At 38.9% G+C, this 16,205-nt stretch overlaps 1 protein-coding gene across 2 annotated transcripts; it reads right to left on the bottom strand.

The window, feature by feature from the left end:
* Window positions 1-1,092: 1,092 nt before the first annotated feature.
* LOC119735887 lies at window positions 1,093-11,153 on the bottom strand. Of its 2 annotated transcripts, none has more exons than XM_038209841.1 (6): window positions 10,976-11,153; window positions 7,264-7,381; window positions 6,201-6,427; window positions 4,834-4,948; window positions 4,163-4,342; window positions 1,093-2,335 (listed from the first exon to the last, which is right to left on the bottom strand). In XM_038209841.1, exons 2-6 carry the CDS (start codon window positions 7,364-7,366, stop codon window positions 2,205-2,207), a joined length of 756 nt encoding a protein of 251 aa, XP_038065769.1. In that variant the 5' UTR covers window positions 7,367-7,381; window positions 10,976-11,153; the 3' UTR covers window positions 1,093-2,204. The 2 variants fall into 2 exon arrangements, with proteins under 2 accessions (XP_038065769.1, XP_038065763.1); XM_038209835.1 differs by having other exon boundaries at window positions 6,201-6,433; window positions 10,976-11,152.
* Window positions 11,154-16,205: the final 5,052 nt, after the last annotated feature.

The following is a 16,205-nucleotide window of genomic DNA, read 5'->3' on the forward strand; positions in this document are numbered from 1 at the left end:
TGTCCACAAATTGCAGTGGAATGTCTTCTATGGTCCATTAGGCAGCTTCCCTGCAAGTTTAAAGCAATTTCATATTTTGTCCAAAATTGAAAAAAATGCCAAATTGAAGTGTAATGTCTTCTAAGGTCAATTAGGCATCTTCCCTGCAAGTTTCAAGCAATTTCATTTTGTGCCAAAATTGAAAAAATGCAAGGGGTTAGTTAGCCTTACATTTTTAGCAAAATTTGGCCAAAAAATTACTTTTCTCCAAACAATGTAAAAAGTCCTTCAGAGGCAAGTGTAGCATCAATCACTATTCAAACACCCCAATATTTGAAGATTTTGGCAAAAAATCATTAACATTTTAACCGATTTTGAAATTGACCCAAATTTAAGGCAAAATTTTCTTTTCAGAAGCGCCTCTGTCCCCAAATTGAAGTGGAATGTCTTCTATGGTCCATTAGACTTCTTCCCTGCAAGTTTCAAGCAATTTCCTTTTTTGGCCAAAATTGAAAAAAATGCAAGGGGTTAACTAAGCTTACATTTTCATCAAATTTGACCCAAAAATTGATTTTTCCCCAAACAGCTCAGAAATTCCACCGGATGCAAGAGGAGCATCAAACAATATTCAAACACCAAAATTATGAAAGATTTTGAGCCAATAGAACATCTGCTAAGAAGGCTAATTGGGATGTCTTCTAGGGTCCATTAGGCATCTTTCATGCAATTTTCAAGCAATTTCATTTTTTTGGCCAAAATTGAAAAAAATGCCTTACATTTTTATCCAAAAATTGACTTTTCTCCAAACAACGCAGAAAGTCCTTCTAAGGCATGCATCTTTAAGGTAGACTAAATGACGAGGGTCTTCTTAATTCTTACACAGGACCAACAAAAACTAATATCGTTGCCAAAATACACCTTCCTACTTGTATTCTCCTTTCAAATGATGGAAGCAATCAAATATACTAAGTCAATATACTGAAAGGAGGAAAAGCATGAAGGGAATAAAAGCACAGAAAAAGGACCAACACCACACGTGTGAATGGATAAAGAAACAGCAGAAAGTGTCCCCCCAAAAAGGGTGGGAAAAGAACAAAATCCAAAAAATAGATGCATTCTTTACAAAAACATCGAAATATTTATTTACAAAGCTTCAACAACAAAAATAAACTAAGATGAAAAAAAATCACCAACAAAATGACATAACGTGGAAACAATAATTTACAAAGCTTCAACAAAAACATAAACTCAAGCGAAAAGACAAAGGAAAAAGTAAATTTTAAAAGAAAAGAACAAAATTAAAGAAGGTAAATTAAGCATAGTCAAACATGATTTTGCCAAGGTTCGAGTATTAAACAACTTAGCGTTTCGACAGTACCTTTAAATTTAATTTGATGAAATCCAATTTACAGTAAATTAACAAAAACCCACTGGAATCCTTTTTATAACTTGAACCCTTCGCTGTATGTACGATTATGATAATGATTTTACGTCTTCTGTTGTGCTTTGATGTACTATATTCTTCCCAACTTTTTGCTCAGAGTAATAAAACAAATCTGTTATATGAAAAAACTTTTATTTTAAGTTTATCAGATAGAGCACAATCGACAAATCTCTCCACACTGAGCTTGAAAAATAAAAGGATGAAAAAAAAGCACACTTTGCCAATAATGAGTTTTCTCAAATTGAAAATGCCAATGAAAATATTTGGGTGTTTTTGGACCACTGCATTTACGGACCAGTGCCATGAAGCAGGAATATTTTACAGTTTGGCGCCCTCTATTGAAAAATAAATCACAGTTTGGCGCCCTCTATATAGACCATCAGCCTGGGGTTTGGTCAGTATCAAATCAGGGCATAAATGATTATAGTGCGCATGCACAAGGTATACCGCCCCTAGAGTGGTAACAAGCATTTTGATGGACATTTTGAAAAAAAGGGTGATAACACCCAAAAAGCTGCCACCTCTGCAATGCTATCACATATTTTCCAACTCTGGAGGTGTATACCTTGCCAAAAATGGCTAAGACGATTATTCCCCTCATTTGATACCGGTGGCCAAATTTTGGACCGAGGCCGATGGCCTAATAGAAGTTTTGGCCTTGAATGTCACAGCCAAAAAGGGGAGAATTCAACCACCACTGCAGAAACTCATTTAGCCGAGCCCGACTAGCAAATTTTGTTTATAATTAATCGCTTACTTGGACCACCCTGACAAGTTTTGTTTAACTGTTGTCCTGCGTGTCCCACAGTTTGATGTTGTTGATGTCCATGAAGTCCACTGAGTCCAGCGGGGGCAAGTCCAGGCAGGAGTTGAGGCTTAGAGGGGTGTCCGTGTCCAGGTTGCTCACTGATTCTATTATTAACACAGGGTTAGAAAATCACAAAGACTTTTAAAAAAGTTGATACTTGAACGTGGCATGGGTGGTCGTTATAAGTTTTTGCTCAGGGCTGCATGGTTTGCACTACTCAAACACTCAGTAATTTTCTCTAAAAAGCAACAAATCAGCAAAGTTGGAAAAGAGAAGTACAAAAAATATGATCGCGAGTGCTAAATGTGGAACTTAATTAGGACACTATTGTAATAATACAGTAGGCGTTTCGTTGAGACATAAAATTAGCTTTTAAGCTCTTGGTATATAAGCGACGTATTCATAATTGTTGTGGTAATGATATAGCTGAAAAATGTACCATTAGGGAGACATTCACAAAGACTTGTTCACAAATAATAATCCAACTTTCCTGACCCCTTTCCCCAATTTCCCTTATCCTTCCCACAAATTTTAGAACAATTTTGCCTCTAAATAGGAGCTGAGGCATTAGGCCAAAAAAAAAAGTCTCCAGTTTCTGGTATGGAGCTTGCCCAAACAGTGGTGCGGCGACGCGCCTTTTTTTTTTTTTTTTACCTGTTTTTTTGGCTTCAAATGTCGGCTGATGACTGCAAATGGTGCCCGACTAAACTTAGTGCAAATATATGGGAGTCCAGAGAGGCCACATAATGCTTATTCTCGATCATAACCCCATATAAAAACACGTTCAAATTGTGCAGCAGCAGGATTCCAGTCAAACCAGAGAGTTTGGCGGTTTTGAGACGTCATCTTTCATTGAAAAAAAAAACTTTTTCATTTTGCCGACGCGCATGGCTACGGCGACGCGCGCGCATACCAGAAACCAGAGACTTTTTTGGGGGGGCCTTAGGGAGATCTCCCTTAATCCACATGTCTTCCAAAAGCAATCCAGTAATTTTTTTTAAAACCCTAACTCCCTACTTAGTTTTAATAAATAGAAGACCATGTCTGTCAAAATCCATCATTTACTCTGCTTCACAAATCCCTTGAAATCCACCACTGGTGCCGGTGGATTTTGATGGACTCTGTACACATGGCTTTATATCTGCCAAAATCACCCAAAATGGGGGGATAGATTTGATGGAGTAGGTAAGGTTACGATTAAAGGGAAAATACAACATTTGCAAACATCAAAAAACGAAATGATCAAATTATCACAAAATAGCTTACTGAATTGTTAGGGACTGACAGTCTAAAGCATCCTTTAAAATCGTGGCCCCTGGTGGGCTGACATTTTCAAGAAAAACTGTATTTTTCCAACGCTGGTCGGCCGACCAGCGTTGGAGAAAACTGTTTTTGTTTCAAAAACTGCTCTTAATATTTCATATTTAGTTATTCTGACTTTTCTTTGCAATTGATCACACACCTGTGAAGGGGTACAAGCCTGCTAGACTGATTCTCTGACCTTACAATTCCCCAAAGTGTATTAATTGCTTTGTTTCATCTTAAGTGGGGTCAGGGGAACCAGACTACAAGAACATGATAGGTTTTCTTGGTTTTTCCAGCATCTACAAGCCCAAAACATGAAACAAGTCAGTTTAACAATATTTTATATAACATACTAATCCTCCAAATCCATTTATTTCTGAAAATTGCAGCAAAAGCAAATGTTGTACATTCCCTTTAATGACTAAAAACATGAAAAGGTGGCGGATGAAAAAATAGCTTGAGGTCTTTGTAAGATTGCAAAACTTGATGATCTTGAGCTACAATGTACATGAAGGCAACTCAAGAACAAGATCAAGTGCAAGACGACTTGTGCCAGCTTTGGGGAAATTCTTTATCCACTGGACGTAGGTACGGCCAGTTGCCAAGTACGGCAGCAATTCCCATACCTGTCGTGCTGGTCTCTGACAATCTGTTAGTGGTCTCCAGCTGCATGTGTGAGTAGTCAGTAGGGCAACCCTGGGGTGCCCTTGTCTGTGGGCGTGGCACTGGGGGTACCCTGAGGGAGGACAGTCTGTCTAGGTACATACTCAGACAATCTTCTGAGGGTAGTGACTCAAACTCGGGATCTGCGGTACAAGACAAGGAAAGAACAATCAGAAGGATGGGGATTCCACATGAGAAGGGCAAGAATTACAGTATATGAAAAACAAACAAGGCAAGGTTCGGTGTTAATTCACCGATTTTATCTCTAAACAAAAATATAATAGGTGCCTTTTCTCAAACCCTTCGCTACAGCTCCATTTTGGCATTATGTCCAGACCTGGAACCGTTTGTTGGCATTAAATGTTTGACCTGAACAGTAAGACTCTTGACTTTGGTTCCACAATATGATCTGAATGTCTTGCAGCAAAAAAGGAACTTGTATTTAGCCTCAAAAGTCAGGGAACTCAAATCAAAATCAAAGCCCAAAGCCTGAGCCATAGTTGAAGCCGAGGTTCAAAAATGGCCTATGTCTCAGAAAAACCCTGCCAATGTTACCCTCCCTATCCCTTCAACTCCCCCCCCCCCCCATCAAAAAGTTCTGTACTAATAAAATATGACAGGTTTGTTGTCTTACCTTTGTCTTGGTATATGTGCATTGTTTCTATTTCAGGATAGCTGTCTGCTGGTCTGACCAGGCTAGACGACATGGCCATTATCTGGGGTCTTATCTTGGGTTTCGGCGCTGAAATCTGAAGGAGCACAATCAAATAAGTAGACACATCAATCTAATGGATTTGCCACAATACAACTTCAAAAGTTTGAGAACCTCATTTTATAGAGCAAAACAACTGCTCGAAACTATTTTTAAATGGGCTATGATGATAAGCCTTATGCTACACGTGTGTGGTTGTGAGTCTACTTGATTTACACAGGAAAAACATAAACTAGATTTTGATTTAGTGGTATTTCTCGGTTGCATTAGCCACACAAGAGTTGCACTCAACATATCATTGGTGCCTATTTCATAGTGCTGATTAGTTGATGGTTACTGTCAAGTTCTGCTAACTTTGCTTCCCCTGCTCAGATTTACTAAAGCTTGCATGCGTACAGTGATTTATGCTGCTGCGTTACTGCGTTTTAAAGGCTTACATGTATGGGATCATTTGCATTTATCCCAAAAGTAACCTACCAAATATTGTCAAAAAGCTTACTAGGATTACAGATCGTACTGGTACTAAACACCCCGTGAAATTATACTGTCTGGCCTGTTGTCATTTAGAAGAAATCCAGAAATGTAGGTGATACCCAACGATCAGTCAATGGACTGATTTTTGAAAATGAGGAGTGCTATTGACAAAATTGTGTTTCGTGATCAAAATGTTGTGCGTGGAGTTTCAGTTTTCTCGAAAAGTGTAATATCCACTGAGCTGAATGAAACTTCAACAGGTCAGGTTTTGACTGTTGTAATTATTGAAAACAAACAAAATGCATGAAAAGCAGATGATCCTTAATGCCTTTAAGCAAATTCTGCTTCTAAAGTTTGTGTTTTCTTTGCTGTGCTTACGTTTTCCGTAAAATTCGGGCGATTCACAATGCAGTGCGCCACCAAGAGTTTGCCACAGAGAGTTCATTTTGCCCAGTGGGAGATGGTCGACAAATTCGCAGTGCAGGACATTTGATATTGTTAGTTTGTCCGGTCAGTAGTTTCATAAGCGTATGATTCAAGTATACGTTTGCCCTTTTCTTTTCTTTTTATCAATGTGATGTTTTTTGTAAGGCGGCAGAACGCTATGCCCAAATCTATAGCATCTTAGCTCAAGTTGTCTAATGACACTTGTTCAAATGGACCGTGTTTTGTCGACCGTAAACTTAAAAAAGGACTCTCCATGGCAAACTCTTGGTGGCGCACTGCAGTGTGAATTGCCCGCTTTTTGAACAGAAAATCATGAGCTTAGCTGAACTATGAAATTAGGCCCACTATCATGACCACCATCACCATACCTGATTGGACGGTGTGAGTACGCTGGGCTTTCTCATTGACAGTCCCGGTGTCTTGGACTGTGACCCTAGCGGCTTCTTGAAGACCCAAGTCCCGCCGGCCGACTTGAACGGCTTCTTCTGACTGTTGCCAAGGCCGCCTGTCAGGCGCGTCACATCGTTGCTCAGGTTGCCCAGAGCACGGCGGGGTGTGGCAAGGGGAGAGGGCCCCACGCTGAATGTCTTGGCAGCTGTTGCTTTGCAGGGAAAAAAAGAGTGTTTTGTTATCAGAAACTGTCACTCGAGACATATGACTGTTGTGTTTTGAGGAATGATGCTAGTATCAAGTGCCCATCCTGCTGGGTTGTTTTCTCAAAAGGAATGGTCTTTAATGAAGAAAATACTTTTGAATTTAAACAATTTATTGTAAGGCAGTCTATATTTGTCAGTGAACCGGTCCCTGAATTATTTGCTTTTGTACCAACACTCCCACTGAACACGGTGGTGAGTGTTTTGGTCCGTGAGGAACCTTCGTCTGGTTCCCCGTTGATTTCGTATGAATTCAGGAGACGGAAATCAGACCTAAATAAAATCCTCCTGAGCCACGAATCAGGGGAAAAAAGATGAAAGATTCTATAATTCAATGCAGGATTTGATTTGAAACAATAAAGGAAGAAAACTCAGAACTTTTGGATCCCCCCCCCCCCGAAAAAAATTAAACGTCAGACATGGGTCTGGAACTTGGGTCACTGGAACTGCAGTCCAAAGGTTTCCCCTTTGAACCACAGGTTCAATCGGTTCAAAACGGTAAGTTATATCTTATGCGTTGTTCATCTTTTCAAACCGTGGACGAAAAATACCAGAGAACAAAAGAGAACAATATCGTCCACGATTCCCAGCATACGTCCGCGATTGGGGTCGTGAACAAAACCTATGGGAGTCTTCCTAAAAAGTAAGAGTACAAACAAAAGAGGGACAATAGGACGTCCACGATCGATTGTGAACACACGTTTGCGTGCGCATGCACAGAGGAAGTGCAGGCACAGGAGTGGGAAAAATGAGGGACCGGTTCACAGTACTAGAATACCTTGTCTACCAGCCAGAGAGCCAAGCCGCCCCTTGCCGGTACTGGTGGCCAGGCTGGTGGTGTTTTCCTTGTCAACATACGCTTGCACAAGTTGAGATGTCATGCTGCCAACTTACACCTTGAACGAAAAGAGTTAAAATCAAATTAAAAATGTCAATGTTGAATCAGCCATAGAGGGCACGCATCACGGTGATTCCTGTGATGCAGCAATCACCCTACATGGCTGGCGCTGGCGCACGTTGAAAAGATAATCTCTTCTCTTTGGAAAATTGTCGGACCGACTTACCTCCCACCGGTATATATTGTAATAAAAATAAAATTAATATAAAAAAAAAATGGGTTCTTATATAGCGCTTTTAACTAAGATCAAAGCGCTTTACATTATTACCCCTGATCATTGGGCCAATGAAACATTCCAAATACCATCTCAGCTCCCTTGGGAGTATACAGCTCGATGCAGCCATTTCTCTTCACTGACCCCATTGGCCTTTTGATTAGGGTGGCTGGGAAACAGTCTGGTAAATATCAGAGACGCTATGCTTTTTCAAACTGCCGGAATTCGTTGCCGAATTACCATGATTTTTGGATAACTAGACCTCTGAAGGTACCGAATTCAACAATTTTGTGCTAGGCCCTATTTAGCAGTCATACTATAGTAAAGCTGAGTTGATTTTCTGCTGACAAAATAATTTCGATCCGAAAATAAAGATGATGATCTCTGTGCGATGTACCATGAGCCGGTCATACTAATAAGCGTCAACACACACAGAAGGGTCAACACAGCGCCAACACAGCGTCAGCACCTCCAAAACGCATTTAAATTGACAAAACCAGTGTTCAAACCGTACAGTATGGGAGGAAATAAAATTTTGGTCAAAATCAATAGGATAAACGTCTGAAAATTGTAATTTTCTGTTCAGGAAAATTGGCTCTCAGTGCAGCGCCGAAATCGGCAGCCAGGTTGTTTAAGGGGCAGCGCAGACGATACCATTATGCAAAAGGGGCAATATTATTATACAATAAATCAACAGAGGGCGGTCGTTACGTATGAATCCGTATACGACATGATAATTTCATTACCTCCACACCCATATCTGAAATGGTGCAGTCCAAGCTCGGTGCAAAGGCAAGATGGCCGACAACAGCAGTGCTGCTTCGGATCATTTTTTGCGTGAAAAAAAAAACCTCCATTTTCGTATTAAAACGAAATGTAACCTCTGACCCACCGAAAATCTCTTTAAGTCTAAACTTTAAAGTTCTATGCCTTTTTTGTCAATTTAGAATGCGTTTTGGCAGTGTTGACAGTGTGTTGACACTTCTATCGTGTGTTGACGCTTCTATCATGTGTTGATGTAGACCCGTGACTGTGGCGTTGTATACAACGCCACGCTGTTGTGTATTTTCGAACCTGGCGAAATCGATCCGCCATACATAATTTCGTATGGATGTTAAGTACTCACCTAGAAATCTAAAGTTGCCTTCCAGCGTGTTCAGGATGTGTCATTTCGACGAAATTTGCCATCAATGAAGACCCATATGAACATGTAGAAATTAGATTTTAACCTGACAAGTGACCCTGACAAATGACCCCTGGACGAGTACCCAGGGTCATTTGTGTGCAAAATTATCGGAGCCCTCCGAGCTACCCGTCTGCTTCATGTGGCGCATATGATAGGCGGTGTCTGATTGGCCAATAACGAGGCCACGTGATAAACGCAGCTAATAATTTTGAATCGCACTTACGATCCGGACAAAAGCCTGGAGCGTCAGTGCGATACCAAATTATCTGCAGCATTTATCAGGTAGTAAATCACATGCATCAGGAGGAGGTTGCAGGACTTCTACTTCGACGTCGAGATCTTGCCAGATTTTACCTCGAATTTCGTTTGAATGCCAGCCAGATTTGGCGTAAAAGCAGATTTCAAGATGTTCAAGAAAGCTTGATATGTGATAGCCCCACTAGTGTGGCCGTCGGTATGCTGCGCTGAACCCAAGGCCACACACCGTGGTCTGCGCACTACTGAGGACGTTTTCATAATTTCAACAGCGAATTTCTTACATATGGTTGTATTCTACGATGTCCCAACTTTCACTTCTGGGATGCTTGGGTGTAATGATGTTCAATTTTCCAAGATATTCTTGAATCTTTCTGGAGCCCATATGCACTCGTGAAACGTCTGGTGATGGCAGCCATTTTGAATGTGACAAGAGATGACCTCAAGCTGTGACGTCGCGTTTATGCAAATTGCTTGTCGAGCGAGGGCGCGAGTTGCAAATGCGACGGCTGTTTCCTGTACCATGCATTTATCGTCTGGGGGCCACGTGCACTGATCTCTATTCAGGATCTACGGCACAGGAAACAGCCGTCGCATTTGCAACTCGCGCCCTCGCTTGACAAGCAATTTGCATAAACGCGACGTCACAGCTTGAGGTCATCTCTTGTCACATTCAAAATGGCTGCCATCACCAGACGTTTCACGAGTGCATATGGGCTCCAGAAAGATTCAAGAATATCTTGGAAAATTGAACATCATTACACCCAAGCATCCCAGAAGTGAAAGTTGGGACATCGTAGAATACAACCATACGTAAGAAATTCGCTGTTGAAATTATGAAAACGTCCTCAGTAGTGCGCAGACCACGGTGTGTGGCCTTGGGTTCAGCGCAGCATACCGACGGCCACACTAGTGGGGCTAGATATGTGAATACTTATCACACGGTAAGGCAATGTTCAGTCTTTGTCACGGACATGACGGAAGGACGATTTCGCTTGGTTCGAACTAGCCCCATAAATGTGGCCTATTTACTGGACTGCCTCCGTAAACATAGGCCACACATCCACATGTACAAAAATCATGTCGACGGAGCCAAATTTTGATTTTCACATTTAGGCTTAGTTTGTAGGGTTTTTTTGCTTTAGAAGCATACTCACCCTCTTTATAGGCTAATCAGAAAGTGCTGCCTTTTTCAGATGTATATTTTTCGTGAAATTTCCAGATTCATTTTTACACGTTTGCGTATCAAAATTTCAACATGAAATTTCACAAAAATTAGACATCTGAAAAAGGCAGCACTTTCTGATTAGCCTGTAAAGAGGGTGAGTATGCTTCTAAAGCAAAAAAAACCTACAAACTAAGCCTAAATGTGAAAATCAAAATTTGGCTCCGTCGACACGATTTTTGTACATGTGGATGTGTGGCCTATGTTTACGGAGGCAGTCCAGTAAATAGGCCACATTTATGGGGCTAGGTTCGAACATGAACAAGAGCGTGGCGTAGTTTATAAGCCACGTTCACGGGTCTAGTGTTGACGCTGTGTTGACGCTTATTAGTACGACCCCCATGAGCACGCACGGCGCGCTGAATCGCAAGGCACAAACCGCGCAGGAAAATTGTGAATCCCGTGATTTCTACACCAAGAATCTGTTCAAACTTGCAAAACGGTTGTCATTAGAATTGAGAAAAGTCTGCTTTTGATTGTAAAGGTGATTTTGGAGCAATAAAAAACATTTTTTACTCTAATTTGATCAAAACAAAACAGGGGCCCCCTACACTTCACGATCGCCAAAAATTACACTAACAGCTTCATAGATGTCGGAAATAGACGGCATAATCATGATCATGACAATGATCTGAATGAGGCACGTCACTCGATTCACAATAAATTCGCTACAAAACACATTTCAGCAACAAAAAAATTATAACATATTTACCTAGAAGACACAGACCAAACTGCAATTTTGTAGATTCAAACAACAACCAAACTTTTCAAAATTCAGTATAATCTTCAATGAAACAACGTTTCAGGCTTCTTTCGTCAGAGGGAAAAATGTTTTTCAAGAATCCCGCAGCGTAAAAATTCCAGCCAATCACGTTGCCGAAAAATCAAGTCCCTTTAATCGACGTTGGTGGCGCTATACCGGCACAGGCAAATCGGTCAAATTTTTCGGGCCTATTTTGTTACTTCTTTGGCATGTTGGGATATTACAGATTGTATTTTGTCTCTTTTTTTTTTAATCTTATTTAATCAATTACTTTAGATTTTTCTTAACCTTTTTCCCCATTATGAGGATTAGTTTTCCATGATCTTGTTTCTATTGTTAATTGACAGCCTTTGACTTTTAGAAAGCAGGAATATTCTCTGTCTTTGCAAGCTGAAAAACAGCCTTTTTGCATTTATTTAACAAATTTTAATTAATTCTCTTGCATGCGTTTACTTTTACTTGCAGAAAGTGAATAAACAAGAGGTTTTTTCCCCAAATCCTTCAAAAGGATCAACTCCCTATTGCTATTTTATTGCTTAAATATTGCTTTTCCAATGATATTTTTGAGTTTCAACTTTTAACCCCCCCCCCATGAAAATATATACATTTATTTTGCCCAGCAATGCCGAGTTATTTACAACTGAATTTGGCATCAAGCAATAAAAAATCCACCCGTATTTGGTAACGGAATCATGACTTGTACAATTTTGAATGATTTGCCCTCGATAATAATTAAGGCGGATGTATGAAACAGCTCTGCACAACAAAACTCGTCAAGCCTCATCAAATATGGGTCGTTGTTGGCTTTTATTTACAATTTTCATTCCGTGTTCATAAACATTTATAAATACAATTTCTGAAATCAATTTCATATTCAATTCACAGAAATATCTCGGGTCTATGTTTGCTCAAACTGAAGAAAAAAAAATGGTTTAGCGTAATGGTAAACAAATATAACATGTTGGGGAAAGTCTTGCAAATTGTTATTCTTAAAATGAACAGACTTAATGTTTTTTAAAGCAACAAATTTATTATCTTTGAATTCAAACATTTAATTATAGTACTAAATTTACTGGAATGATTAACATGGTTTTTTTTTTACATAAATTGTTCATATGTAATAGATATAAGCAATCTGTTTAATAACGTGTTAAGGGTCAACTAAATACAATACTTTTTTAGGCTGCTAGATTTTAATCAATTGAGAGTTAAAAAATGATGAAAGCCACAAATATTTTTTTTATTACGCCTCATTCAACTACTGCTGATGACAGGCAAATGTTGTTTGCTAAAATAGTTTGAGCAGTTCCAAAACATTTTTTAAACAAATTTCCTTTTCATAAAATTTGAATTGCAATTAAATATCTATCACAAATTAACATTTAAATTGTTTATCCACAATTAATTAATAAATTATCTCACTCACTGTGTGACCCGAGCAAAAGATGACATAAAACACTGACTAGGTATAGTAGCAAAAATTAAGTTATGCAAAAAATTAAAAGACAAGTATTTTTGGAGAAATCTTTCAATTTCAGTACCTGTACTTGGTAAGAAAAGCAAAAGTAGAAACTTTTTAAAAACCATTTCAATGTTTGTTACTCAGAAAGAAACAACACTCACGTCATCTTAAAAAACACAACTGATATTTGAATAATCAGAAAGTTCAGATTTTACTCACTTATTGGGGAATCCCATAATTTGGTGGTAAATTATACAAAATCCTGAATTTCGAAAACTTGGAAGACCACTGTTTCTGTATTGGCAAGATAAAACATGTTTTCAACATGTGTCTTCCAATCTATAATGTGGCAACTTACTTTCTAGTCAAAAGTCTGTACGCACTGATGACATTACTTAGATATCTGGTGAAACTATGATCTTGTGCTAATACCTTACATTACGTCATTTTTTCCCCTCAAAATTCTACTTGTTTATCAGCTGATCTACAATATGAATGATGCATGCACTCATTGTAAACGTACGAGAAAAACTACATGTTGAAACATGCATCTAAAGACCTAATGAAAATGTAAAATGTGAGGTGTTCTCTGGCAAAATGAAACGGAACTGGACTAAGGCCGTAGTGGAGAAAAAAACAATTTTCAGACTTGTTGATATTTGTAATCTTTGATATGTGTACTACTCATATTTTAAAGAAATAGTATAAGAATCGTGGAATATAATTGTTTTTAAAGAACAATTGGCATCTTTCATTTCCACTACTGCAAAACAGTCAAAAGTTTAAAGGCTTTTTTTCTCAGTATTTTCTTTGTACATGTTGATAAATGCAAACTTTAAACAGCCATAACTTGTCAACAGAATGTCCGATTGAAATGCAACCAAATTGTAAGAAGAATTTTATTCTCTTTCCGAATACCCACAAACCCTCGGTTCTGCCTCGTTTTGCCAGATTGCCTCACAAACAATGGTTCAGAAATTCAAGTGCATACACATTCTGTACAAACAAAAAGTACTGGATTTGAAAAAATTCAATGAATATCAAAACAGTCAGAGTCAGGAGCTGAGAAATTCATATTTTCTGGGTCCATTTTGATGGAGCAGCCAGACAGAAAATACTGCTGAGATCATTTTTAGTATGTTAAAGTAGATTATTTGTAGCTATCCAAAAAGTAACTGACCAAATTATTGCTAAAAAGCATACTTGGTTTAAAGACAGTAACATGGCACTAAACTCCGTGTGAAAGTATTCCTTCTGGCATGCTGTCATTTTGAAGAAAACAATCAAAGAAGGTCATTTCCAAAGATGCGTCAAGTGACACATTTTGGGAAATTTCTGTTGGTAGTTGATTTGTAATTTGGCGAGTCTGTGAATGGGTGCGTGCAATCTTTGACAGGATGCACAATTTGTATATCATGTAATTGGACAATATTTCACAAGCTGCGTTGACGCGATTCTACCGCGATAGGTTAATTGGACTGGGACCAGCTTTAGTAGACTTGCCCAGTCTTTTGTTCTGCCTTATTCTGCTCTATCAGCCCCATGTACACTGATAGTCTGTTACCTAGCTGTACAGAGACAATGGATCCACAGCGGTTACAAAAGTACATTTCCACCAGAAAACAATGAATGTGAAATTAGTTCATCTAAAAAACAACAACAAAATTCTTGTAGAATCTTACACCACACAATTTAACTTAAGTAAATCTTATTACAAAGGTTTTTTTTATTAGGGGCTTGTTTGTACAATATTATACATTCGCAGTTTGTCTACATAGAGAGTTTAGTTTCTTGTTTGATGGGTAATGTAAGTGATGGGAATAAAATATTTTTATCAACAAATTCCAGTAGTTACAAAAGCACATTTCATCGTACGTCGGTGAAAGGCAAAACCCTATTCAAAAACTTGATATTTAAGTGGTTTTTTATCATTAGTATTTAGAAAAATGGCACTTTCAAGGTTATTCAATTAAAAAGTAAGCAAAAAAGTACCTTTTCAAGTCTTGGTTGATATATTTTTTAACAATGTGGCACAACCATCAATATCAAAGGTTACATAAATCATCATTGGATAACATTTTTTTTTATTAAAAGGCAAGAAAATTATTTGATAAAAAGGCAAGGCTGATAGTACAGTTTTTAATCCGATTCAATATAAAAGAAAATCACCATTACTGCAATTGTAACTGAAATGATCCTTTAAATGAATTTCCATTCAAAATGGCAACCTACATTCATAGCAGGGCCCGCTGCTAAAGAATTTAAACTTTGTTGGGGGGTTTAGCAGGGTTCGCCTAACTTTTTTGTTCACTAGCCAGCCAGGCTACTGAACAGACTCTTAACTAGCCCGCGGGCATTTTCACTAGCTCGCATGTTTTTATTTTATCGAGTGTCTCATAAACAACAATGTGCATACATGTAAACCATGTATCCTGAGGCAATCTTGTCAGTGTTTTTAATAAACAGATCTAATAATTTAACCCTAAACAGTTAATAAAATTAGACACAAATTGATACAGATTTGATTTCTGAATTTAATTAAGAATTTCTTCCTGTCCTTTCATCTTTGCCGTAGCTCAATAATTGTTGACTCGCCAGCCGGGCTACTTAAGGAATAGTTTGACTAGCCTGCCGCTGTTTTGACTAGCATTTGGCTAGCGGGCTACCGCTAAAGTCGAACCCTTGGTTAAGCCAAACCGTCCTGCCTGTTACTCCCTGTACCACCCTAAACTGCCCTGCCTGTTACTCCCTGTACCGCCCCAAACCGTCCTGTACCGCCCCAAACTGCCCTGCCTGTTACTCCCTGTACAGCCCCAAACTGCCCTGCCTGTTACTCCCTGTACCGCCCCAAATTGCCCTGCCTGTTACTCCCTGTACCGCCCCAAATTGCCCTGCCTGTTACTACCTGTACCGTCCCTAACTGCCCTGCCTGTTACTCCCTGTACCGCCCCAAACCGCCCTGCCTGTTACTCCCTGTACCACCCCAAACTGCCCTGCCTGTTACTTCCTGTACTGCCCCAAACTGACCAAGCATGATGGTTTTATGGATCCATTGAGGAATAAGTACAGTGTAGTACAACATAGTACAAGGTAGTACAATGTAGTACAAGGTAGTACAATGTAGTACAGGTGCTAATTAGTTAAACCAGATAGCTGTGGATAAAGTTGTCTTTTTTGGACGTTGCTGGACCAAGATTAAAGCCACAAACCGGAAAGATGATTAGTGATAGGCATAGTAACTCATCCAATTTACTAACCACGTCACTATTAACCAAGTTAAATTTAATAACCAAACTAACTAATGAACTATCTAGTACCATCAAACTTAACAATTGTATGAAAAAAATTAACTTTGGTCTCAGGTTTAACAGTCAAACAAATTAAATACAAAATGTATACATTTTACCAGATGGCTTCATAAGTACTACTTTGGACTTAATCCCATCTTCATTTTACAGTTCAAATGAGAGTTAAAATGTCTCTGTTTACAACAACTGGTGCGCTACAAAAATAATTTTCTACATGATTCACTAGGGTTTCGTTGTCTGTACAATAAATCACATTTCTCTTCATAGTTGCCATGGATGCAGCAAGACACGGAAAGATTTCTGTTTTCATTACTTAACTCTTTATACACACACAAACACATCAAAAAATGCATGCAAATTGTTAAAACGACACATGTATGAACTTGCAAAATGTAAGTAGATAATTCTC

The sequence above is a fragment of the Patiria miniata genome, unplaced genomic scaffold, assembly GCF_015706575.1.
Source record: "Patiria miniata isolate m_02_andy unplaced genomic scaffold, ASM1570657v1 HiC_scaffold_10, whole genome shotgun sequence".
Lineage (NCBI taxonomy): Eukaryota > Metazoa > Echinodermata > Asteroidea > Valvatida > Asterinidae > Patiria > Patiria miniata.

Coding starts and splice junctions, on each gene's coding strand:
- LOC119735887 (XM_038209835.1), bottom strand. CDS start 7,366: ATGACATCTCAACTTGTGCAAGCGTATGTTGACAAGGAAAACACCACC. Junction 6,434..7,263: donor CTCTCTGGCTGGTAGACAAG/GTATTCTAGTAC, acceptor TTCCCTGCAAAG/CAACAGCTGCCAAGACATTC. Junction 4,343..4,833: donor GCACATATACCAAGACAAAG/GTAAGACAACAA, acceptor CTTGTACCGCAG/ATCCCGAGTTTGAGTCACTA.